General features: G+C 43.5%; 1 protein-coding gene across 9 annotated transcripts; it reads right to left on the bottom strand.

The window, feature by feature from the left end:
- Positions 1-75: 75 nt before the first annotated feature.
- Positions 76-26,940, bottom strand: LOC147190949 (sodium bicarbonate cotransporter 3-like). Of its 9 annotated transcripts, XM_086137416.1 has the most exons (26): positions 26,803-26,940; positions 20,338-20,419; positions 19,960-20,109; positions 19,339-19,477; positions 18,841-19,001; positions 18,107-18,295; positions 16,906-17,256; positions 14,498-14,613; positions 13,336-13,493; positions 13,086-13,173; positions 12,325-12,471; positions 11,966-12,072; positions 11,044-11,218; positions 10,503-10,636; positions 10,162-10,407; positions 8,438-8,543; positions 8,154-8,315; positions 7,810-7,923; positions 7,516-7,677; positions 6,605-6,856; positions 6,468-6,536; positions 6,215-6,388; positions 5,982-6,119; positions 5,411-5,511; positions 4,671-4,778; positions 76-4,178 (listed from the first exon to the last, which is right to left on the bottom strand). In XM_086137416.1, the coding sequence occupies exons 1-26, from the start codon at positions 26,842-26,844 to the stop codon at positions 4,097-4,099; spliced, it is 3,753 nt and encodes a 1,250-aa protein (XP_085993542.1). In that variant the 5' UTR covers positions 26,845-26,940; the 3' UTR covers positions 76-4,096. The 9 variants fall into 9 exon arrangements, with proteins under 9 accessions (XP_085993542.1, XP_085993543.1, XP_085993536.1 ...); XM_086137417.1 differs by lacking the exon at positions 4,671-4,778 and having other exon boundaries at positions 14,534-14,613; XM_086137410.1 differs by lacking the exon at positions 16,906-17,256.
- Between the last annotated feature and the right edge of the window lie 650 nt (positions 26,941-27,590).

The following is a 27,590-nucleotide window of genomic DNA, read 5'->3' as shown; positions in this document are numbered from 1 at the left end:
TGCTAGACTTTTCCCCCCCAATTTTTATGAAAAGAAGGAACCAGATTAACCAAAACTCAAAAGAATAGAGAAACATCAGTTTATATTATATTTATTGCTTTTCACCTTGACATACAGTCAGTCATTCCTTCTTGCTAACTAGACAGTTTGCTTCACTTGAACACATCTCGACTTAGTTTCTGAACGCAGTTTTTTTTTTTAGATTCAACATGGGGTTTTTTTGTATCAAACAACTCGATTGGTCAGCATTCGCTTCCAGTTTGAAACACGATTCGTATGGCAAGATCCAACCGAATGAAGTTAGCCATCCATGTTGCGAGCAAACAGTCAAGATATGACAATAGAGCGCACGCGTAAACATGTATTCGATTCGTCAATGGAAGATAAAGTATGTCGGCAAACCGCCGTCTGTGACTCGCGGCTCCAATTTAAATACAGACACGGCCGAAGGACACCCCAGTTAATAAATAGCGCACTGGTCCACTCGAAACTGATTCCGCTTCGTCTTTGGCATTTATTTACTGTATGCCACCGCGTGGATACGTGTACATGTATCGAAACACTTAAATTAGAATTTCCAAGTACAACACTTGCACATAAAAGAGCTCTGACAAGGCACATCGTCACCACAGCTACACAACAAAGAGAGCGACAATTACTGTATTCCTTACCTGGATTATTAGCTAGTGTCATGAATCCAATAGACATGGGACATTTATTGCTAAAAACGAGACTGCGCTTAGCGAAAATTAGAACGGCTTTGTAGAACAGTATAAATGTCACATTTACAGTACAAATATTTGCTTTGCATAAAATGTCACTAAAATACTTTTTTTTTGTCCACCACACATACGCACACGATAAAGTAATACAGACAGCATAAAAATAGGTGCAACTAACTTGGGGGGTGGGGAGGGGTCACCTAGATTCTTTTTACCCACTACAACAACATTTGGCTGGTGGTGTTTTATGTATGTAGTCAGCATCGTGAAAAAAAGCGGGACATGCCACAAAGTACAGTGGAACAACTAAGTTGTACAAAATAGCAAATACAATCATATTTTCGAAAATCGCTGTTTTTTTTAGGGGGGGGGCTGTACTGTTATTTTCTAGCGGAAAAGAAGTCCTGTCCAATATAAAAGTTGTGCTTTGCTGCCATCTTGTGGCGTTTTTGGTGCCAAGGAACAATTATCAAGTCCATTCATTTATTGTTATGCCATCATGTTGTGGTATCTACATGCAATTAAACCTTTTTTTAGAGGGGAGTGGGGACCTCGAAAAAGAAGTACCAGATTCAACAATGTCAGTTACGAGAAAGAATGCCCAAAGAAAACATGCAGGATGTTAATCTAACCCATACATTGGCTGGCTGCCGTACACATTCATAACCCCTCGCATTGTATTGGGTTACACCACAAGTGAGGTTAAATTCTTTTAATGCTTGTGTGAGAAGGATTAAGATTTACAGCATACCTCACGCCGCCCTTTTCTTGTCAAGCTCAAAGTAGCAGTGACTGGTTTGTTGAGTGAGGTGGCAATGAACATATGAGAAGGGATTATTGGCTGGATATTTCCCGTCTACTGCATTCACCAGTCTGGTGTTCTGTGACGGTGTCAGTGGAAGCGACTGGCACATGTGCTACGAATGTCTGTTCATGATTTAGAAAGACAATTTTTTTTCATGACCTCAAAATGATGTCCCATCTGTTGACAGCGAGAGTGAGAACAGGCACCGTGAAATATTTTAATAACTTTGTGTTAAAAAGAATGTGGGGGTAAAACTATCCCCCCCTAAAATAATAACAATAATGGTCTCCTGATTGCAAATTTTTACCGATTGCATGGGGGCTCACTGGCCATGACAAGCAATCCAAAATAAATTTTTCGATAATACGCTTCTTATAAGGTTCCACTGTACTTGGGAAAATCCTTTATTATTGTTATTATCGTCATCATTTCTACCATGATAGCAGCACAGTTAAGTAAAAACATGAGAATCAGCTAGGGGCATGGGATGTCAATGACTGCCGAGCTGTGGTGTTCTCAGTTTGAGTAAACATTCATAAATAAAATCACCAATTAAAAATGTGGTTGGGGGAGTGAGAGAGAGCGAGAGAGCAAAAGAGAGAGCAGGTGTGAGAGAGAGAGAGAGCAAGAAAAAGAGAGAGTTCTGTGACCATAGTCAGAAATTCTGAAATTCCGGAGAAATGTAACTGAAAATTCTAAAAACAAATTGCAGGGAGAAGAAGCAACATTTAATACTTAATAATAATAATAAAAATAAGAAAAGCAATAATCATAGTAACAATAATAATAATAATAATGATCTGACATTAGAATTCAGTGTGGGTAAGAAAGTACGCTAGCAAAGTGCTTATTGTACAGTACAGACTTCATATGGCCTCTGAAGTATTATTTTTACATAACATTACAGTAGATATAACCGCGTTCATATTCAACATATATATACACACACACACACACACACATGTATATATATATATATATATATATATATATATATATACACACACACACACATACATATATATATAAAATATAATAATAATATATATAATATGTTTCTGATGATAATGAATGAAATTTAAGCAGCACTGTTCTCTTACAAGAGAAAATCCCTACAAGGTGATTGTTTGACCAGCGATGATGTAACAGTATGTGTTGAGTTTTATGTAATTCTTTGCTCTGTTATGGTTTTTGACACATCAGTTATGAGACATTAACCACTGGCATAGATTTTTCCTGAATGGCCTTCATTGAATGGCGCTGGTGTCGTCTTGAACATGACCTTCACTGTGCCGGGCTGCTCAGTACTTGTGAGCGGTACATACTGTATACGCCAGGGGTGTTCAAACGACGGCCCAAGGGTCATTTGCGGCATAACTACTCTCGAGATTCCACGTCTAACGTTACCACCGAAAGCGTTAGCAATAGAGGGAGGCAGAGCAAAGCTCTTCGCCAAACTAAACTCGAGGAGAACGCGTACGAGGCATGAAGTCAGCATAGCTGCTGTATCCTCTGTAGCCTATTACAAGTGGTTGATGTTTATTTCAGCACTTTATTTTGTCATTTGATTGGATTGGATACAAATTTATTGTCAAATGTGCTTTATGTGTAACAAATGATGAACAGTGTTATTTCTGAAGTGCTAAATTACAGCACTGTGCTTTATGGGTCTGTTTTATTGATTGTTTATTATCTGAAGCAAGTTCCGTGTTCAGTACTTGTATTGCTCAGAAATGTGTTTTTACTGTTTATGATATGTTAACCTAAGTACTTTTTATGGACCTGGTGTTCTCTTTTATTTTTATTTTGTAATTATTTGGAGTTTTACAAAAACAAAACAGTGATATTCCCCCTTGTGGTCGAAACTAACGTTGCAGGTAGGATTTGGGATCAGTCTCAAATACAGGAGAAAGTAAATGGCTAGGACTGCATCTGTTCAAGTCAGTTTAAAAACAATAAAATACTTTGTAGTACCACTTTTTTGTGATGTGAATCTTTTGATCTGCCTCAATGCTCAATAATGTAATGAATTTAAAACGAAAATAGGGTTTTTTTCAGCAATTTTTAGATGAGATTTAAATAGATTAATTTGATCAATTAATTACAGATCATAATTAATTTATCTCAATTTCATCTCTTGACAGCAGTAGTTTCAACATGTCCAATTTTCAAGCGGTCGCTTTCATCCCTCCGTTTTTATGTACGCGGCCCTCAAACGAAAAAGTTTGAACACCCCCGGTAAATGCAGTACGGTGACGGACTAAAATGGCGATGATAATAAAACCGAAATTAAAACATTGACACTCAGTCGAAGATGCCCACCAGTGAGGCCCATTCCTTTGGCATCAGAGGTGCAAATGATTTTTAAAAAAAAATGAAGTCAGGACATTGGGGCAGAATACTGTCGTCTACACCGCATTCATAGCACTTTGACATGGCAAAGTGGTCACCCGCACAGCCCGAATGATGCTCACCTGCTGTGCTGAAGCTAGCTGAGCAGGCTAAGCTGCGCGTACAGTTATGTCGGTGCCCCCTCAGCTCTGTTGTGTCGCGTGGGAGGAATTGTGTATCACAAGAAGGTCTCCGCGGTGGAACTTTCTCCTGGTGCTTCCGGGCTTATGTCCACTCTAACGCAGGCCGCCTTCTCCCGGCTGTTAAGAATGGAGGCACAGTGGCACAGATACAAGATGAGATCGTGCACGGGAGAATACAGGAAAAACAGTGGATGCTCCACTTTTGACTTAGGGAGACAAAAAATAAAAATAAAGGCTCAAAAGTCATGTCATGTCAAGTCATGTCCCTCACTGGAAGTAACAGCTGTTCCGGTGACTTTAATGCAAAACGTATTACACGATAAGGACCACCCTGAACACAATAATGAATTAAAAAAAAACGTGCAAGGAAAGCTCTTTAAATACAGTTGAGTTGAGTTGAGAAAACAACTTTTGCAATAATCAACAACTCTTATTGCAACATGCAGGGCAGCACTGAGCTCTAATGGATTTAGACACAGCGTGGAAGAGGCAAAGAAGGTCCCCTGCTAAGCAGAGAGAAAAAAATATACCTGTTGTAGTCATTTTCCGTCTGGTTTGGTCGAACCTTTTTGAGTCATTTTAGAACTTGGGGTTTTTTTGCATAGCTACCTTCCACTATGTTGGCCTTGCGAGTCGCTGCTCAAGTTCACTGCTCTCCACGCCGCATTTTGGGCCATTTCATCAGCGGTATTTACAACCATGGCATCAAGCTCAGAACTACGTGCCGAAATGCAAATACACAAACACCAACAAAGAGAAGACAAGCAGGCAGACGTTAAAAAAAAAAAAAAAATCAACAGGATTGCAGGACAAACATGCACGTACAGTACATCGGTGACGCAATGACACACTACAGCAATCAGCCATGTTAAGTTTCCATTGATGAACATTGTAGTAAGGTTAGTTGAATATGCAGACACGGTTAAGTTATTTGAACATTAAAAAAAAAAAAAGTCGGTTTGATATCAAGTCTGCGTATTTGTGAGAGATTGGGCCATGCACTCACTGGCTCTAGAGAATCAGTGTGAAAGATTAGGACGCAGTCAAGTGCATCAAAAGTTTTCCAGACACACCGTCTTGCTACCTCTTCTTCCTGCCGGAGGCTGTCGTCTGCGACTACTCCTATTCTGTATGATCTGTTCGAGATGGACATACAGTAAGAACGTTCTGACCGATTTTTGGCTCATGTCAGCCCCTGAAGTACATCCCCTCACTGTCACTGAAACTTCGACGTATGCTTCAAATTTCTTTTTAGAAATGATAGCAAAGGAGGTGCCATACAAAAAAAAAAAAAAAAAAAAAGAACATGATTTCATTGTGTTTTTTTTTTAAAAATGGGTGCGACGAACCTCCCTGAGAGGGTCTTTTCTGGGATGTTGAGCAGGTTGGAGCCTTCGTAGCTGACCGGCAGTCCCAGTTCTTCTTCGTCCTGCAATCGAGACTCTGCTTCCTGAGACAAAAAAAAGTATTACCGGATGAGTGAGAATACTGGATCAAACTACGCTGTTGCACAGCAAAACTGCTCCGGGAATCTGAAGGTAAAAATTGTGCAGAATGGATCAGGATTTCAGTTTTGGAGCCGGACTACGGGTCCGAAATCCTCCAAATTCCTGAGTTGGGCTGCCATGGCAAAATAATATTAGAAAAAAACCCATAACAAAATGCCTTACACGCTTGCATCTGTCTGATTTGGTTCTCTGTGTGGTGTGCATAACAAATATACAGTCGAATAGGACTTCAATTTCTTCTTGATGAATTTGTCAACAATTTTTCATTGAAATAGAATCAAATTATAATTATAATTCCATGGCCCAAAATCCTGAAATTAAGATTCAGTTTATCCTTGTTCCTAAATTACAGAGCTTTTTTTTCCCCCACTAGTCGACAACATGAGAAAAAATGTGAACACAACGGAAGTACCAGCTTTGCCCGCGCTTTCTTTTTTTTGTCATCCTCTTTTTTCTTCTTGCTCTCTGGCATCAAGTCATCGAGCCAGCTCAGCTCTCTCTTACTGAAGAAGAAGTCAAGAAGCTTCCGGATAAAGACCAGTGCAAGAACCTGTGGGAAAAAAAACAAAACAAAACAATGCAGTAATCCTCTTTAAAAATGTGAACCTTTCACAGTGTGTCAAGGGTCAAGTGTGACTTTTCTACCATCATGGGGAAAACCACGGCTGCAGCAGAGGCCTTGATGACCCAGAGCAGTACCAGACAGGTGAGCTGTACCAGGGTGAAGATATGGACTTTCCAGAGCGGTACGTAGCGCAAGTAAATAAGATCAGGCTGATGTTTGGCAGGCATGCCAAACAGCTTGATTCGGTCAAAGAACTGCGGCGGGAATAAAAGGAACGAATCAGGAAAGCGTTTGGAAATATGTTCTCATTGGGCAACCTTTTCAGAAACTCACTTGGATGCCTTTCAGAGAGGAGACCCCCATGTAGAGGAAGACTCCGTACAGCACTGGCATTGGAATGAACTGCAAAGAGTAGAAGTAATCGAAAACATTGCAGAAAGGGAAAAAGATTAATTCTCTTTGCTTCTCACCTTGAGCGCAGATGTCATGAAAACCGAACAGCCCATGAGGACAAAGATCATGAACCCGGTGACGCGCTGCTCCCGGATCCCGAGGAACTTGGGCTGCTCTCCGGGAGCGGAGCAGCCAGATTCCACCTTGAGGCTGTTCACGTGCGAAATGGAGAGGACGGTGGCCGCCACGAACCAGGGCAGGCCCATTACGGAGCACACGCCAAGCATGAATGACACCACCAGCAAGTCCAGGTGATAGCCACAGCCTTTCTGTAGGTTGATCAAGTAGAAAAGTGTGCTCAAATAAGACTCAATGTGATTACAGTTTGAGGGAGGAGTATTTTCAAGTTTAAACCCTAAAAAATAGATATCAATATGATAGATTTTATATGGTCATGGTTGGTTGTGCATTTTCACCTACGCAAACGATTTATTTGCAGTCTGGACATGAGCGGCGCTGTGAGATGCAGCCTCCCCAGAGGTTTCAAATAACATTAGACAAAAACAGATGTAGTGCCCTTTGCTTTTTTACTTAATCAATAGTTGTGAGAGGTGTTGAGAAGTCTCCCCCTGGTCGTTTTGCTCACGGAAGCCGTACAAAATCGCACCCCAGATATGAGTGATTTCATCCAAGTGTGTGACAAGTGTGTTATATGTGCTGGATTCCTTGATGCTTAGGTTATTTTAGCCCAAGAATTACAGTGTGCTTTTTTTTTTTTAAAGACGCATGGGAATTGTTTGAAGACATTTAAATTTTAAGACCTTTTGCAATAATCCATTTCATGTATTATGCAAAAATGATCTATTTTTTTCCCCCAGTTACCTTTAAAGTTCCCATTACATAACTGGCACCTTAGCTTTTAATATGTTCAGTGCATCGCCACTTCCTCCCCTGCAAAGTTTCCAACGATGAAAACTCTGGCACCGACCTTGAGTTTGTGCTCCTTGCGGTTGATGATGACAGCTGTGATCTGTTGATCCATAAAGATGAGAATTGTGCACAACAGGGCAGGAAGCGCTGCCACCAACAGCGTCCACCAGGGGTTTTCGCCTAATGGGTCCATCAGCCAGCCTCTGTTCTTTGAAGTAGGCTGTGCGGGGAAAGATGGCAAAAGTGTGCCAGATTTAATTTGGACAGCCTGGAAAAGTGTTAAACTTCTACTCGGAAGATCATTTGCATCAATGATATATACTGTACATTAAAAAAAAAAAAATCTGCCTACCTCAAACCGATCAGGGACGTTTAGTTTCGGGGAAGGGATCCCCATTAAATAGTCCACCAAGACCATAATCATGATAGTTATGAACACAGCAAAGTCACTGATTGTGGATCGCACCTAACAAAACAAAACAAAACAAAACAAAAAAAATAATTCAGACCAAGCTAACTTTAGCCAACACAGAACAATAAGTTAAGATTAACTGGTAGCTGAAACATTTGTGCTTTGGGGCCACAAAATTCTCCATGTGACAACTGGCAATTACATTCAGACAATTTTTACAAGCACAATTTTAAGATCAATATTGCTCTAAAATCTAAAATGCAAAAAAACAACAAAAAAACAACCTTGGTGGGGAAGTACCGCTCTGTTTTGAACTGCTTGAGGAAAGAGGACAAGAAAAAGGTGGTGAAGAAGAGAATGATGGACCAGAAGAGAACATCTGGGATGTAGGGTCCATGGTTACCGCAGGCTGTGCCAACAAACTCCCCGTTGAGCATTTTACACATCTACAGAAACCATAGGACAGTAATTTAAGTCTGTAAAGTCATTGGAGCAAATTCGACGGTCATTCAAATGTGACCGAAGTTAAATGCCTTCGACACTGGAGGTCACTGTGCGGCCGGCTCACCGAAACATTGAAGCTACTCCAGGGTATGGAGTCTGCACTGTATCCCGTCTGGTTCCATTTCAGCAGGAGCTGAGCGGAGGCATTCGCTGGCTCAGAGCACTGACACCTGGAGGCAACAGAAATTCAGGATGACAAATAATAATCTTTGTTTGTACATTTTGAACTAGCCAATAAATTGCGGGCTTATTTTATTTTCGTCTCTGTGAGAAAACTTTGATATGAGCATCCAACCGAATCTAGCAAATCCGATTAAAAAAAAAATGCTTTTGCTGATTTAAATGCAGGATTCATAATTCTCTGACGTGTTGATTTTTGTGTTCTTAATCCAAATCTTTTTCGGGCGGGTTGAGGGAAAGCGTCGGCGAATCCAATAAATACTAAAAACTGAATGTACAGTAGTAGTCAGAAGCTTTTTTTTGGTAACCCTTTCATGCACCAAAAAGGACAACCTGTAACCTGATGACATGACAAACAGTCCACTGTAGTGACCGCTGTCCCTGAAAGGGTTAAAAGGGTTCCCGCTACCGTTGAAAATGTAATTCTAGCAAGCGCAAAAAAAAAAGACTAGTTAGTTTGTGTGTTCGTCCAGCCTCAGTCATTCCACCACATGGCACAGAAGTGTGCCCCCTTGGAGATGTGGTGGAATGCCTTCATATGATTTCTTTCATTTACTGCCCGTGGTACGGACAATATTGACAGCTCAAGTAACCATCCATCCATCCATCCATTTTCCGAACCGCTGAATCCTCACTAGGGTCGCGGGGAGTGCCGGAGCTTATCCCAGCCGTCGTCGGGCAGTAGCCGGGGGACACCCTGAACTGGTTGCCAGCCAATCGCAGGGCACACAGTGACGAACAACCATGCGCGTTCACACTCACACCTAGGGACAATTTAGTGTGTTCAATAAGCCCGCCATGCATGTTTTTGGAAAGTGGGAGGAAACCGGAGCACCCGGAGAAAACCCACGCAGGCCCGGGGAGAACATGCAAACTCCACACAGGGAGGCCGGAGCTGGAATTGAACCCGGTATCTCTGCACTGTGAAGTCGATGTGCTAACCACTGGACTACCGGGCCGCCCTCAAGTAACCTTCTCCACAAATATTTATTGTCATACAATTTTCAACTGTTCATTGCCAAGAATTCTTTTTTGTTGATATGCGACATTCTTTCCACTTTGTCGCCGTGCCGGGGTGTTTACTTTTCAGCTGCTGAGGAGAAATTGACAGTCGACGAGCAAATGTGCATTTGTGCCGTGACAAAGACATCCAGTACACTGACGCGAAGACGCAAAGTATTTGGTAGGTTTGTGTTATACGTTTGTGATGTATGCATTTATGTTACAACATCGAGTGCATGGGTATCAAACTCAAGGCCCGGGGGCCAGATCTGGCCCACCGCATCATTTTCAATGGCCCGCAAAAGAAACTAAACGATGTCAACATTCATGATGCTTGCTAAAATCTCGACCAAAATTTCAAATTCTCATTTGTAATAAATAGGAGTGATTGTGAATTTTCTTGTTACCACCCCCCCACCCCCATTACAGTCACCAACACAATCGGTGAATAAAACATTTTTCTTGACTTCTTTATATGGCTTCAGTCATAACGGCCCTTCAAGGGACTCTAACTAAAATTAGACAATCAACACGGTCTGTTCATTATTGAAATTAAAAAAAAAAAACCAACAACAACAATAACTAAACCCAAATGCAAATACTCACGAATATGATGTGAGGTTATCCAGGACGTTGTGGCTGTTGACAGGGAAATGCTCTCCGAGGTGGAAGAGCTTCTCAAGCGCCTCGTAGATAAAGATGATGCAGATGAGTGCGGCAAAAGCTTCCTCGGTGAATCGGGTGATATAGCAGACCAGGGAGCTCGCGTCCGTAGCAACCAGGACCAGACACAGGAAGGCTGTCCACAGACCAATGCTTGTTCGCAACGACAGGTAGGACAGTCCATAGTCGCTGAGGTGAAAGAGGAAAAAGACTAAAATGGCTGCTTACGGATATCGCCCCCGCCAATATATGTAAAATATCACTGGTAAACGGCTTCAACTTACGCGCAGAACTTAAAGAGGATCTTCTCAAACACTAAAACAGGTCCTGTGCTGCCAAGGATAGTTAGAGGTTGACCGGCAAAGAGGGAATACGCTACTCCAGTCAATGACGCCCCAAAAAGAGACTCTATGGCACTCTGGAGGGAGAAACGAGAAGGCGTGAGTGAGGTAAAGAGAGACCGGGGGTTGCGAGGAGAGAGAAAGAAAAAAAAAAGAACCCTGCCAGAACAGAGTTTTGATTAAATTGAGAGTGTGTGAGAGTGTCCAGATAAGCTGTCCACATGTTTACATCCTGCCGACTTGTCGCTTGTCATATCTCTATGCAGCACAGTTTATGACACACCGAGCGACTGAACCGAATAATAGGGGCTCAATTACAGCCAAGCGACTGCCTGCTGCAACATCCACGGGGATCATAATTATTAAATGAATGTAATCTGGAAACAAGATGCCAGTTCGGTGGACAAAATTTAAGACTCAGGAGTTAAAAAGTCAGGTAAAAGCATAACTTTGGGCATTTCGAGGAACAATCTCTTAAACTCACGATGTTGCCTTTGGTGGCCTCCCCAAGCAGACCTCCGAACGTAATGACGGGAGACATGCAGGCACAATAAAGGAAGAGAATGGAGGCTAGACACTGCAAGCTAAAGGAGTCTCTGATGTCGCTCCAGTAAAAGGGGGCCTTCCGCTTGATGTCCAGGATCAGACCGCCGCATATCCTACAAAACAAGACAGGTACGATGAATCAAATGTGAATGTTAATGACCTGATTTGCATTTCAAGTCTGTCCCTGGCTATTATCTCCTTTCTGCTGCATCTGCCCTTACCCATTTATCGAGTTCTCCTGTGAAGCATTCTTTTATTTTTTTGGGCTGTTGCCAGCCTTTTTGAAAGCAATGTATGTTTTACATTGATCCACTTTCTGCGAGCTTTCGTTACATTAAGCCGCCTTGCGTTGACGCGCACTCAGGCACCTGCTGGCTGTGTGCCTTTTATAGAAACGGTGAAAAAGGAGGGGGAACGTGGAAATAAATTAGCGTGCAGTGTGTGTGTGTGGTTTATATCAAGCTCCACTGTACGCCTGGCGACAACCCGGGAAAATCGGTCACTGTCAGACACAAACGGCAGCAACACAGGTTTCTGCACTGCTGACTTTTGAAATGTTTTACACTCTCCATTACTACAAATGCTATTTCTTCACTAAATTTACAGCTCCAAAACGCTTTTATGGGACAACGGCATGTTGTTTTATAACGCAGATGATTTGGATCAGGATTTGTTATTTTTGCCTTTTCCGATTGGTTCACTAAGATTTATCACAGATCATTGTCTTTTAAGCACAGTTATAAATTACATACTTAGAAACTGTAGCAGAAGCCAATGAGCATGAAAGAAAAAACCCCCACCTAGGTGTTGAAATTATCTTCACGATTTGCTATCGTGCCACAAAAATGTTTCCGACTTGCCTTCCGGTCCTCTGCAGCTCTGGTCCCACGTGGTGGTCGTCTCCCTTTTCCAGTTCTCCCGCTGGGGATGCCGTGCCATTAGGATGCGATGGCCTCTTCCTCTTTAGCTGCAAGTTAGAGGACATTCACAACCATAGCAGTGAATATAAAAAGTCTACACACCCTTATTCAATGACAGCTTTTTTGTTTATAAAAAAAGAGGGGAAAAAAAACGTTTTCGAATTGTACAATGGAATTGAAAAGAGTCTTTTGAGAGTACAAGAAAAAAAAAAAAAAAAAGAACTGAGATAAAAAATTCAAATCGACACTACGTAGTTGCAGAATGTAATTTTCAAAAAGCAAAGTTTTACTTGACCAACCTGGGACGGGACGTTTTTAGGGGGCTCGATCCGGATCGTGGGGTCCCACTCTCCAGGAGGGAGGACCATCACCTGATCAAGGAACTCATCGATCCCAGATAGGAGATCAATTCGATCTTTGGCCTTGTATGCCACGTCATGGAATATCTGCATCATGGAAATGAGAACCGTTTTGTTGAGTTTGAAAAATTGGCTCACCAGTCACAAGTGAATTTACACGAAGGCGGCAAAGTTCAATAAAGTGCATCGATGCATATACTTGACGTATTTGAAGAAACTTAAATATTGCTTTCACGTATAATCTCAGAGAATACAAAATGAAAAAAAAACCCAAACAAAAACAATTAAGGGCTTTTAAGTGTAAATGGGCGGCCCGGTAGTCCAGTGGTTAGCACGTCGGCTTCACAGTGCAGAGGTACCGGGTTCGTTCGATTCCAGCTCCGGCCTCCCTGTGTGGAGTTTGCATGTTCTCCCCGGGCCTGCGTGGGTTTTCTCCGGGTGCTCCGGTTTCCTCCCACATTCCAAAAACATGCATGGCAGGCTGATTGGACGCTCTAAATTGTCCCTAGGTGTGAGTGTGGGCGTGGATGGTTGTTCGTCTCTGTGTGCCCTGCGATTGGCTGGCAACTGATTCAGGGTGTCCCCCGCCTACTGCCCGGAGACGGCTGGGATAGGCTCCAGCACCCCCCGCGACCCTAGTGAGGATCAAGCGGTTCGGAAAATGGATGGATGGATGGATAAGTGTAAATGATGTGTGGCACCTCGTCTGTCATCAGAGTGGCCATCGATCTGCCAATCTCATGGTACTGAGGACCCTTCCCGTGAGGACCCAAAAGCAGGAACAGGAACCTTTGGACAAGACACACATGAACAATACAAATTCATAATTTCAAAAATGGTCGAGATACGGAACACTGTGTGCATACAATCATTTACGAACGTGAACGTAGCTGCCTACACCACAACCTGTCTAACGCACTAGTCGTCTTTATGTTGAAAGAAACATAGCACCTTGTGGGAACGGGAACCTCAGTGAGGCCAGTGATCAGAACCGCAGGGGACAGTCGAACAAAGGCGATGATGGGTTTCTCCAAGAAATCCACTTCTCCCACCAACACATTGGAAGCTTCGGCGCCCGGGGGAATCTTCTTCATGAAATTCATATCCACCTAAAATCAAGGATACCAACGAATACGATTACGGATGAGGCGCCGTGTCAATTTGAAGGACGGCAAAATGCGAAGGATGGGAGGTGAGGGGGCCCCGTTAGGCAGAGCGGGAGGTTGCTAGTATGGTTTTGATAGCTCATGAGGGGAAGGAGTGTTAGCATCTACAACCTTCAAATGAGAAGAAAAGTTGGGACAACATATCAAGTGTCTACATTTTCATTGTGAAGAAAAAAAAAATCTGAGCTGAAGGTAAAAATTTGCATTTGATTGGCTCTTTTCTGATTGCTGCATTTCCTCATAACGGCCGTGGGTTTATTTGCTGTCTGTATCTAATGAGAGTACGATTTTTCATCCTGGTGGAGGTGATTATGCGTACAAATGCATTCTAAATAATGAAATGTCATCCATATTACAGTCCAATATGCATTCTAAGCGAGGCCACCGTTTGAGGAACTGCAGCATTTTGTCAATAAAGCTGATATGACGTCTTTTTATTAAATGTGCCGTTCCAGCATAGTAAATAGTCACGGCTTAGTTCGGTGTTCTCAAACCCAACTTTTTTTCCCGACGCAGTTGTAGATCGACACCGACAGAGTACTGAGCAAAGACTGTCCCAAAAGCTGTGAAGCGTTTCCTGCCGTGGCACCGAACTATCTCTTGTGAGCAATGGCAGTCGGCGCCTCCGTCCCTCTTTGTACATCGTGACTCATAAAGAGCGCACCTTATTTTTGGAAGATGTAATGGGTGCATTTATAATCCACTAATGGCAGCTTGCATGCAAGCTTGCCGGCTTTGTGGAGGAGGAACAGAAACGGTGAAATGGTGCGACCATGCAAAGCAAAATATTTTGAATGAGCCGAAAAGGAAAATTGTGACGTTCCCTTTTTTTTTTTTTTTGGGTGGGGTGGGAATCGTCAACACAATTCCTGTGGAAGTTCAGACATCACTTCATGGCCCATACGGCCGTGAGAGACTGTCTGTGCTCAGCACTATGGTTAGGTTACCTTGCTGAAGTCGACACTGCTGCTTTCTCTACTGACCCCTACTTTGGAAGGCCGCCTCTCCACTGCCTTTTCACTGTCCAGGTAGTTCGGGACGGAGTTCAGATGAACGAGTGGTCCTGGTAGAAAACAGGTTGGAGGGGAGGGGCGGGGGGGACAGGGAACAGACAATGAGCGAGGACGTAGGATTGTTGTACAGGGATCATTTTTATATGACGACCCCGCCCCCCGCCGCCACGTGAGCTAGTAAATAACAACAGCTCGACCTCAAATATACTACAGAACATTTTCTTCTGTTTTCCTGATTGGATGGCCTTCACTTCAACCAGAAGTGAACCCTTTCATGCACCCTTTAACTGGACAACATGATGAACTGTCCACTGTCGTCGCCGCTGTACCTGAAAGGGTTAAAACACACCGGCGAGCCATGAGGATGCTAATGCAACGGCAAATCATACATCCATCACCTGCATAAACGTTTAAAAAGGTTCATTCGAGACTGACACAGGAAACGCTAGCACTTCGGTTAACATGCGGCTAGTTATGAATCGTGAAATGTAATGTCCACACAGCATGGTGGTCAAATGTCCACACAGAATACGTTGTACTATTCTGTGTATACCTTCGCAGGTGCCCATCCCCCCCCCGCCAATATCTATTTGCAGCAACTGCATCAGCACACGTCGGTCATAAAAACAAACAGCAAAGTCAGCCACGGCTAATTCCAATTTATTATGTGTAAATGTGTCATTTATTCAAGCATGCAATTTGTGGCCCCGAAGTAAAATTAGACATGGACAAACCTGTTGGTACCCTTCTCACCCCCTGAATTCTGTTGGATCATGCCCGATTCTCATTGGTTGTTTTTCCTGTATTTATCCGTTTATTATTCCTGTCCCGAGTTCTTTCATCACGGAAGGCTACCAACAATTTGGCCAGTGTGTTTGTAGACGCTGGGCAGATGTAACTGCCCAACAGGAGCCTGATTGCTCACATACCCGACAAAGCCTCTAGGAATAAGAGAGGGATTAGCCTAGGTTGCGTCCGCTAAAAGTTCTTCATTCAGGACGGCTAAACGGCGGAATGTTCACCCACGCCAATCTTTTCGATGACTCTGCAGATCTATGGGCCAACATTACAATACATAACTGAAATTGGTGAGACTGCACCGGAAGAACTGGGACTGTATGTTGTCAATGTCACCCTAATGAGTTTTGCCAGGACATGAATTGTATATGCGACATCCTCAATCATGGTACTGTCTTAGAAAATCAATCGGATGCAAAATTCCATTATCTCAACTCCAATAATGACTATATGCAAAAAAAAAAATAAAATAAAATACAATCTTTAGTGTGTGGATATAATGGCTACACTTACTTAAAACCCATGTGGCCGAGTTTCACACAAGCCATTTTTAAATTACTGTAAAGGACACATTCAAGGTCTTCTCTTGTCCAGCACTCCGCTAAATAAACAGCAATGCGATCAGCTATTTCAAGCCTTAAACTTTCACCAAGTTACACTAATTCGATTAATGATTACATCTTGATAATCCCATTTAAGTAACGCAAACCCCACACTGAAGTCAAGTCACTTGCCCATTGGCCCCAAAAAACAAAAACAAAAAAAAAAGTATACATCCTTCTTGAGGAGGATGCAATTACAGAGGCTTAGCAGCTATAATAAGATGACCCTTTCACACAACCTCTCAGGTTCAACAAGTGAGAGCTTGGACACGGCGTTCCACACTTGGATCTGGAGCCGGTCCCAGAATGAGACAAACACAGACCTACACACGTCGAATGATAAACTAACGAGGAAAGAATTTAACGTCTCTCTTGGCGCAGTCATCATTGCTCGTATAGACCCGCCAAAGCCGGTCTCCTCTGAAGCGTATGCCAAACTATGCTGCTCGCACGCATCATATTAAGTCTATGTTGAGAATGCTACTACAGATGCTTCCGTACAACCAGACCGACATGTTTCCCCAAATGGAGCGTTGCAATAGAGCAACCTTAAATTACCAACAAGACAAAATATCACATCGCATACGAGGCAGAGAAGGACAACAAGTAATCACACCGCAGAGCTTTTTCCGCGGGTGACCATGACGCCTCGACCAAAAGGGTCTTAACGAACCTCGATCAAGCAAGACATGAAGGAATGCTTTGAAAATGTGCAGGGCGGGGTGTCAGAGATGTTGAGGTGGTAGAAACCAGCTGGCGAATAGAGTGCAGCACAGCACTGGAAATGACTGGAAAGCAGCAAGGGTGCCTCAGGAAGTGAGCTTTGTCAATGGGTAGTTGATGAGATGGCCGCAAAGTTAACAGGAAGCGGAGCCGTCATGCTCGTGCTAGTGTTTTCTGATCAAGCTGTGACTCACACTGGCAGGCTACACAGATATTTGCCTTCTAAGGGCAGCTGCTCGGATCCCTGGGATGCACAGGAAGATTGCCGGCTGAACTGGGGCACGGCCGCCTCGTCCTCTGGCGACTTAGGCGGCTCGTCATCCTTGGGCGGAGACACCACCACTTCTGGGATGCTATAAGGGCCAAAGCCGGCGCCGTGGTTGCGCGGGGGGCTCTGAGGGGTGGCGAGGGGAGAAGGACCTGCGGGGCGCCCCGTGTTGGAGGAAGAGGATGGGAGGAGGTGGTTGAGTAGGATGGAAATGCGGGATTCTTGTCTCTGCGGCAGGTTGGAGGCAGAAGAGGCCGCTCCTGGCTTGTGGAGGGAGAGACGTGAAGAGGAAAGGCCCTCTCCTAGTAGAGGAGACAACGGTGAGAAGGAGAAAGAAGGCGGGGAAAGGAGAAAGAGGAAGAAGGGATGGAGCAGAGCGGGGAAAAACAGGTGAAGTCCAACTCTATCAAAGGGGTGGTATCTGAAGGAGCCAGCCAGTGAGGGGGAGCAGCGGGGAAATGTTATTCGAGAGATTCACACATGCATCAACTGAGCGAACATAATGGTTCAGTGCAGAACACACTGAGAAGGATTCAGTGAGGGAGGGAGGGTAGGGGGTGGGGGTATCCACAAGGCCCAAAGAAAACCCAAAAAAAACAAAAACGGTCTCATTCAAGCTCAAACAAGCACATGACGAGTTAGGCAAAGCTTCAAATTGCATGCCAGAAAAAAAAAAAAAAAAGATATCAGTGGCAAACTTCCACAGCAAACCAGTCCAGGACACCGATACAGAGCTACCAGTGATCGGGCTCGCAGAAATTAGCATTGCCAGTTAGAGCTAATTAACCATCACCGACGGTGAACGAAAGACATCATTGGATCACAATCTTAAAATGATGACTAAAATGTACACCGCTCCAGCCATGCGCTTGTCCAAAAACTTGTCAAGATCATTATTTCAAACCAAAGCCAGCCAAACGGACACAATCATCAGCACCCACATTTCTCTTTTTCTATTGAGAAGTTGCTGCTTTTCTATTGTTTGATCCCTAGATGGTACTCACTTTTACCATCCACCTTCTATGCACGCGTTGAAAGATATAAACATTGCATAGTTTTTTTGTTGTTCTTGTTGTTTTTTTTTTAGAAATACTTTCTCAATCATGGAACATGTGCTGCAAAAAGAAAAGCGAGTGCGCCGGAGAATCTCACCGTTTCTTTCAAGCAAGAGAGGGTCAGAATGTTTCTTGCCTATGTCAGCAATGGAGCGCACCAAAGGGATGCGGTTACTGAGCTTTCGCTCGTTCTGATGGTGGTGCTTCTTCAGCATGGCCTCACGCACCTTCGCCCGCAGGTCCTCCTTGAGCTGGCCCGACGCCACCATGCTGTCGATCACCATGTCTGAAGAGAGAAACGGCGCATGACATTTTAAAACTGTTTTCCAAATGTAGGGCCCACTACATTATAAAGCGTATAGAATAGAAGCTACAATAGTGGCCGCAGTTGTGGTATGCATCCACTAGATGGGGATACACTAAAGGCAATACAATACAATACACCTTTATTTATATAGAGCCTTGACAACCTGTGCAGCTGTAACAAAGCCATTCGAACTGATCACAAACACGGACATGAAACATACAAATGGCAATACAAAACAATAACGGACGTAATGGCTAGCAATTTGTTTTTGGTGTGATGTCACGCTCATTTGAAACTGCGTTGAAAAATGTAACATGCTACGCATGTATTTTCACAGACAATTTTTTACATCCCCAACCCCGCAAAATACTTTATTGTTTTTAACTCATTCAGTACCAGCCAACTCTGGACCAAGTTGTAAAAGACGTTTAAAAACGTCTTTGGGAGTGAATGAGTTAATTTCTAGAAAATGGGTCACGACTTGGCAGTTATAAATGCACTAAAATTTAAACAAGTGAGTCTACCTGCAATTTCCTCTATACTGTTGGCCCTCATATCCAGCATGACAGTGCCATTGAGGATGCAGCTCCGCAGTTCAAATAAGCTGTGCAGTGACAACGTAGCCACGTAAGGCTTGCTCCACCTTTCCCCGCCATCTTCCACATCCTCTTCAAACTTCAGCCACCTGTAGACCGATCCCAAAAAAGCATGAACACATTCACAGGTTGAATTACCGGTACAGATCGCAACGCTGGGTGAACAAATACATCTATGGTAGGAAATTTGCGCAACACATTTTGGGATGGATATTTGTGATGTGTACTTTTGTGACATAGTCTAATCTGAAGAAAAACAAAACAAAACACCATATGCTCTGCTGTGTGTGTGTGTGTGTGTCTGCAGCCCCGCAACTCATAAACAGAGCCCGCTTGTCACCTTTTAAAATGCAATTTGGGAAACGAGGACACCATAATTTCACACAGCACTGTTTTTGTTTTTTTCCTTCGGAGCTTTTGTCTGACCTGGCAGTTTCCCTCCATTCAGTGGCGCTGCCATCTCGGAAGGAGAGCTCATCCAACTCGGTGAAGAGGTCATGGGGAACATGCTCCAAGTCATCGTCCTCTGTGCCCAGAATGAATTGGACCCGCTGGGATGGAGTGTCTGTTGAGAGAGTGGGCAAAGGGAATGCACATATTTATATTCTATTTATAATAATTAGACATGCAGCAATAATACTAATTTACACACATACTGCGAAAAGGTACATTAATTTTAGATGATACAAGCTAACCGGAATGGTCTGCTCAATTCATGCGGAATTCCTGCTGTAATTCAAACGGGTATTTTGGGATTTGACCAATAATATCTGCCAGAAATTACGCTAGGTTTAGCATTACTCTACATCAGTGTGTCTGTTTTCTCACAAACTATAAATACTGACCTCCACCGATTTTATGTGGCTGATGACGTGTGAATTAAGGATCCAATGTGTTCAGAGAAACTCGTTCAGCCACATTTGTAAACGTGAATCAAATGTACTTCTGGTCATGTGATAAGAGCAACGGTCAACTTGAGACTTTTCGTTCCAAAGCGCAGCGTGGAGGTGAGCGGCAATCGAGTACGTCGAGGCGGTGTGTTCTAACCGTAGGGGGACGATTCCCTGTCCTCCTCCTTTCCGTCATCCGAATCTTTATCCCTTCTCTTTCTGTGGTGCCTGTGTCCTCGGTGACGATGTCTCCGCTTGTTTTCTCTTCCAAAGGGAACGTGAACGCCCACGTACACGGCTCGGTGGCCTGGAGAAAAAAAAATTGGAATAAACTGCGGGAACAAGAAAATTCTCATTGGTGACGCGACAGAAAAACAGGGAGATGATGCATTTGACACACGGGAAGGCCGAAGCTGGGATCAAACCCACGACCTCTGCACTGTGAGGTCGACGCGCTAACCACCGGATCACCTCCAGGAAACTTTATGAAGAAAAATTAAATACGGTCAGGTGGCCGAGTATATTGATGACTTACTTTCTAAGTCGTCCTTTTCGTAGTTTGTCTGAATAGTGAAGCTGCTCTTTCCGTGGTCAACGATTGCCTCCTCATCTAGACCCTGGGGGGGAAAAAAACACACAAAAGGGTACAGACGGGTACGTTTTTAAAAAGAATGACTAAAAACCATACTTTAAGACGGTTTCATTCCGTTCGATCGTTTCGGTTGGTCGTGGCAAGATTTATGAAGCGCAACTGTTTTTTAACAGCGCTTAACTCATTTTTATTGATAGTTTTGATTTTTTTGATGGATTGCTCAACACTTCATCAGCGGCACAAAAATAAATAAAATTTACGAGACCCGCCAAACCCGACACAGCACTATGACGTGGGACACGTTCCTTCACTTTTCTCAATCGGAACGTCTTCTACAGTGACTCTCATCGCACCTTCTTCGTACGACCCTTCAATCCCCGTCACCAGCTCTGCTTTTAACCGGCTTGATCCTTTGACTCTATCCTCTTTACATGAGATTGTGGGTCACCTGAAGACCTCAGGAGCTTCTAATGATGCTGGCCCACTTACCCCACTGAAGGATCGACCGTTTTTTTATCTTGGAAAAATAGCTGTCTCTCTTCGGGTGCGGTCCCCCAAAAAGTACATTTTTGAAGTTGTTTCGACTTTGATTTTAACGCATTCACTCCCAAAGACGTTTTTAAACGTCTTTTCAGACTTGGTCTCGAATTGGCTGGTACTGAATGAGTTAAAAATAAATACAAGCGCCAAATGACTTGATGATATCAACTTGATTTTCATTAAATGTGCACATGCACACAACGCAAGGTACCTCTTCAGCCCAATACGTGGTTGGTTGGTCCAATGACAAAAAGGTGCCATGAGTGCTCCCCTGACCACCCACCCCCTCGAGCGTTGGAACATTCAGACAGCTGCAGGAGAAACTGTATTTAGTTACCGCAGCGTGTGTGGCCAAAAAGTGGGCGCACCGCTGAGATAACGTAACACCAATACCGCCACCATTATACGGCCCAAAATGTCACAACCTCCAACTAAAACAAAACAATAGAGTTAAGCCTCCGAAAATCAAATTGATAATTATGTCAAATATATGAGCAGGCAAAAGCATGATATCCCCAGAGGATAAACCTGTTTGAGACAAGAGTCACACATGGTTTATAAATACCACAGGGTGACAGTGACCTCATGTTGGCATGGGCTGGTTTGAGATAAGAATGGACCGGACACACCAAAAGGGAGCATGGTCGTTCACGTGGACACTTCCTGACAAGAGACATTTTGATCCAAAATTTCAACCAAAAAGGTATTCAACGCGCCATGATCCGGGTGTCATTGAGAAACAATGGTGCGACGCAATCCTATCCTTTTTTTCCAATTCGGGCAGTCGATCACAGCAAAGTGCTTGTGCCAAGTGACAAGGAAAGCAAAAAAAAAAAGAAAAAAAAGTGATGAACGGAAAATGAGACGATGGTGATATCACTCCCTTCATGTCTTGGCCTCGATGTGTGAGTCACCCACCACAGAGCGCGTGGACATTTTTATTGTACTGGAAAGCATGTGCGATATGCCACTTGCTTGCTTTCCATGTTACATTCCTGCTCATGAGCCTGACTTAAATGACGATTCCCACATGTATTACTATAATCGTTGCATTGTCAGAGTCAGGCCATCTGTGACTCCGTTTCTGTGTGCACTCGAAAGCGCGCGTCTCATGTTTGCATTCCTCCGGAGTGGATTTGCGTGACAAAGTCCAGGGACACCCTACGAAATGGTGGCCTTTTTGACCTTCCTCAGACAGGTGAGTCCATTTGGAAGGGCGACTAAAACGGGACTGGATCTTTTGGGAACTAATCACAAAATAACTTGAACATCACAGCACTTGGAGTTCAAGTTATTTTGGACTAAAAAGCAAGTTCGCTCTGCTTACGTTATATAGATGCAACCAAACGAACGCAAACTAGAATCTTTCTTGGTAAGAGAAGACTGACCTAAACCGACCAATCGGTGCACGTATTAGCTAGAAATCACCTGATCCAGTGTTGACATACAAAAATATAAAGCTGGTTCAGAAAAAAAGTAATAATCTTAGTCTTCATAAGCGCCTTAAAATTCCATTTGCACAAATGTGTTTTTATTTAAATAACACCTGTTCATGTACCGCTTTCCGTTAATTACGCCTTGGAGTATGTCGGGAACACAGTGTACCAAGTACACTGTTAAGAACATGCGAGGATCATATTTTTGTTGGGAATCTGGAAAGTATGCAGTCTTGTGGATTTCTGTTAAAGTTTGGCGAAATTATTTCGACGCACGACGGTATCGTGTGTTTTCTCGTGGGGCTGAGCTGAATGTGAACAGAGTCGCTTCCATTGATTACATACGGAAACACTTCCTGTACACTAGGTTGCACCAAATAACTGAAATTCACCCACGGAAACGCGGCTAAAATAACATGACGATGACAGTTAAATATTACAAACATTACCGTATTTTCCGCACTCTAAGGCGCTTCGTAGTATAAGGCTCACCTTTCAATGAATGACTTATTTGAAAACTGTTTTCGTATATATGGGGCGCACTGCATTATAAGGCACATTGAATAGAAGCTACAATAGTGGCTGCGGTTGCTTGATGCATCCACTAGAAATATATTCCAATACAGCTTTGTCTAGCTGCAACAAAGTGCTTTGCAGAACATTTAAAATACGACGTCCAAGAAATCAGAATATTGATCCACACGTGAGACGCATGGCATAATAGGCGCACTGTCGGCTTTTGAGAACATTGAATGCTTTTCGGTGCGCCTTATAGCAAATACGCGAATTAAAATGTTTCCATGTTGTATTGCAAACGGAGTTGTGAGATTCAAGATACGTAGTAGCTCTCTCTTCATGTCAACGTTTTACTAATTGTGAAGTAAACTCTCAAAATGACAGGGCAGCATGTTGGGAGAGAGAAAGAGACCACGTGTCTGATATGATTGTAATATCTCTCCCCCACGAATCCGTTCCGTTGTGTGACTGCATCGCAACAAATATATTGATCCTCATAATTACAAGGGACTCTCATCACTGCACTGAACAGTTTACTCTTGTCGGTAAACAGCATCTGTTCGAACAGCACGCACCACCTGCATGTTGCACGACCTTGGCAGACTCATTTTAAACCACCTCTCCCTAACGGTCTTCTCTCTTTTCTCCTGGTCCCGCAACCCTCAAGCAGCCATAACAGTCTCGGCTGGTTCCTCCTCGTCGTCGCTCCTCGAGATCAATCAAGATTAGAATGCAATTCATTTCGGGAGCCATGTCAAATGACTGAATGAACGAATAAAACCACAGCCTTTAATCACACACACATACACACCCTTGCGCTTTCACCTTGAATTTGACTTTAGAAAATCTCAAATGTCATCTTCGACCACGGTGCACGGCGCGCATGCCCTGCTTTATCGCGCTCTTTTCCAGACGAGCAAAAAAAACAAAACAAAAAACCCCCCCTAAACCCTCAAACGATGCATGCAGCCTTACTGCAGATGGGACACAGGAGGACCTACCGTGAGCATATGCTTTTCTTCGCGCTGTTTGTCCATTGAGACCCTAGCAAAAACAGCAGGCAGCTTAGCCCGAGCCCCTCTTTTGACAGTTACCTTGTAGGAAACACACTCGGTACAGACACAATCACACTCGTCTCTTCCTGATTTCCCTGCTGGTGTCTTTATACAATGAGGAAGAGAGAGGGGGGGGGGGGGGGGGGGGAGAGACACAAGCTGTATCTAAACACAGTGCTCTGCTCTACCCGGTTGTCAGCCCGCTCTTTGCTCGGCAGCCAATCCCACCGTGGCTCCATTAAATATTTTATTCGTCCCGGCCAAGAGCTAAAAAAACGCACGCACGCAGCAACACATGGAGGACATACGCACACGTTCAGGGGGGTGGGTGGGGGGGACATACAAATGTTTACCCGCTGAGGTATTCAGGTCACAAATGAAAACCAATCCCCCCCCCCCCCCCCCCCCCCCCACACGCAGATAAATGGAAACAGGCACACAGCTCGACATTCTTCAGCCGGTGGCTTTGGATTGAAGCTTGGAATGTAGTCATTAAGATTCGTAAAAACAACTCTGACATTGAAACATTTCACTTAAATTGAAAGAATGGCTCTCTCGCAAGTATTCTTTTGGGGGGAGGCAGAGGTGAGGGCGGGGGTGACAAAAGGTAGACGCAACAAGCAATGATAAAACAGGATTCGTTTTGGATGCCTTACCGACAACACCATGTGAACACAATCGGTCTCGATGTTGTATTTAATTCCGTAACTCGCCACAAAGCAATGGTGAAAAGATGAAACCAAATATGGAACTGCAAAACCTGCAACAGTCAAGGATGAAAGTGTGAAATAATGCAGTCTGTCAGCTATCCATGGAAAAAATAATAATAATAAAACAAACAAACTTGATTGTTCGGTAAAAGGAGCATCACTACACCAGCTCCAAGAGGATGGGTCGCGTTTTAATTTTTACAATAACTGGCATGTCGGCCAACGTGTAAAAACCTCCTGCATGATGGTGCCTCTGCACAACAACATTTTAGACCAATGATTCTACACTGGTGGGTCAGGACCCGAAAATGGGTCGCGGAGCTATTTCGGGTGGGTTGAAGACAGGTAGTAAAAATGTGCAGGGGTTCCGCAGATCCCAAGACATACAAGTTGATCACGTCATTGTTACACAGAGATCTCGGTTTTGGCACAAGTCAAGTTCATCCTTTTAAGGTTCTCCGAAGGGTAATTTGAACATGTATCCTAAACTGTGAATGGACTCCGGCTTTCATTTGAGAGTGGCCCTGGATCTTTGCCCAGCCCCACTACGCATGCGATGGTCAGAGAAACTCAGCATAGAGGCTGGCTAGCTGTTATTATACATATTAGCCCAACTGTGAGGTACCAGTGACGTCGAAGTGCAGAATAGTTTCGCGGCAAGACAATGGTTCATTCAAGACGTGAATTTTCTCTGGCCTTAATGAACACAGAGAATTTGTGCGGCATCCCAGCAGCTTAACTATTGCCTCTGTAACACTAAACCCACTGACTTCAGTGGCTGGGGAAAAAGACGTAGGCAGTGAGCAAGGGAGCTCTTTTCATTAAGCAGAGAGGAGGTCATGTTTCCTCACCAGGAAGCACATTCTTACAGTATACATCTACAAATAAGTACCGGGACATACACATAAGCATAGTAGGCAACCCTACATCAGTCATTTTGGTATTTTAAACTTGGCACTGGAACCCGTTTCTTTTTTGGATTTGTTTGCACACGTCTGGGGTATGGAAAAGCGCTTCCAGTGTGGGGTAAAATTATTTTGGCTGGCAAATACGTTCAATTTATTCAAATACGTTCAAACGTACTCGCAAATGCATTCGAACGTGCTTGCATACTAAATGCGACAAACGTAGCCTTTTCCTATAATGCCATGGGGTATTGACTTGGGGAAAGAAATGCTGACGGTAAATCACACACTGCTGCCATAATAAAGCCAGAAAATTACAAATCAACAATGTTGATTTTAATTTTTGAAAGTATCGGTCGAATGTAGTCCAAATTGTCTTAAAAAAGTTTTTTAGACTCGCGCATGCGCAAGTCAGTTCCCCGTGGCATTATGGGAAAATTATACGTTTGTGCGCTCAGCCGGCAAGTACGTTCGAACGCAGTCGCGGGCACGTTTGAACGTGTTTGCCGTTTTTTAATGTTATTTTTTTACTCCAAATTAACAGCTCCACGTTTCTGTGCTGAGGTTTTGACAGGTCACCGGGATTCTGTTGCTAGGCTCAACCGAAGTATACTTTATTTATGACGGTGTTTCTGTTCCGTTTTCTCTTCTCTAATGAAACTACAATTCAACATTTCCTGAAAACAAATCTGACCCATAGCTGGCATATGATCTGTGTCAAATGGCATTTTTTTTTTAAAACAAGCAGAAATTTGTCAAATGCGACTTTACTGTTAACTGGAAGGCTGAGAACGTTTCGTGCGAGAAGATGGGATACGATGTTTGTTCAATGTACTGTATGTTTATTTAAAAAAAAAACCCTATTCTGTCAGGATTAGACCGCTTGAATACTTCAAACAAAATTGGACGACGACCACGTACCCGGCTAGCCCAGTAGCTAGCAAATTACTACTGTACCACCCCAAACTCACACAGAAACAAAACACATTTCCACGGAAGGCGTTAATCTCAAAAGTCCCCTTTCGCTAACGAAGTCAAGCCACTTCTTTAACACCGTGCCACGTGTCAGAGTAAGAAAGCCGGCTAACAATAGCAGCTGCCGGAGTTAGACCGGTCGAATTTGGTCGCCTGAAGCATCCCTTGTGCTTAGCCAGCTGCCCAGCAAACACAACCGTACAAGTAAGACAAAGAAACACACAAACGTGACGGTAAAGAAACTGTTTTTTTGGGAAAAGCGGGTACATACTGTTCTCAAGAAGGGGCGCGTTTGTTCCGACGATTCATCCATCGCACTCCCCGCTGGACTTTGGGCCACCGGTGAGTTTTGTTTTTTTTTTTTGCCGGTTGTGTCGCGTAGAGGAAACCCGCGAGCGTGACACTTGAGTGAACGGAGGGAAGGGCTGGCAGTTGAGCGTTTGTCGATGACGTCGAAGGCCACGCCTATAAAATGATTGACAGCAGTTGGTTGCCAATAGAATATTAACATGTAGACTTTGAGCCAATCAAACCGCATTCCGTTGTTACAAGGATGGATTTTTGTTCGCTGCAGAAAGGCAAAGCGGGCTTTTTGTGTTGTACACTCATACACATCCTATAATTGTTTCCTTTTTAACAAATCTTTTTTGAACAAATTGTCAACTAGATACAGAAACAACTCACAGGAGAAAACAAGAACATTAAAACAAGCCAAAATGATTATAATATAAAAGGCTGTATTTACAGTAAAGTTACAGAAGATGTTGTCCAAGAATCGTGTGCGTATATTCAGTACACTAGTCTCCGTACCTTTCCAGAATAGCGGTCCAACCAATTCAGAATAGAGGTGACAGAGGCACGGTTTCAGATATATATATCAGAACCGCTATAAATCCTAATTTTCGTTGAGTTTTTACAAATGTTTTGACAAAAGATCACCCGCAGAGGGCAGTGTCCTATCAACAATGCCCTTCCTGCTATTGAAGGTACTTGTTTTTACTGTAATCCATTATTCAGAATACGCTGCCCCTTTGGTTCTGGTAATTCCTTGCTAAGTAA

Source organism: Hippocampus guttulatus, chromosome 18, assembly GCF_054856545.1.
Source record: "Hippocampus guttulatus isolate MCC_2025c chromosome 18, RoL_Hgut_1.0, whole genome shotgun sequence".
Taxonomy (NCBI): Eukaryota; Metazoa; Chordata; class Actinopteri; order Syngnathiformes; family Syngnathidae; genus Hippocampus; species Hippocampus guttulatus.
This window is presented reverse-complemented; position numbering and strand designations above follow the sequence as displayed.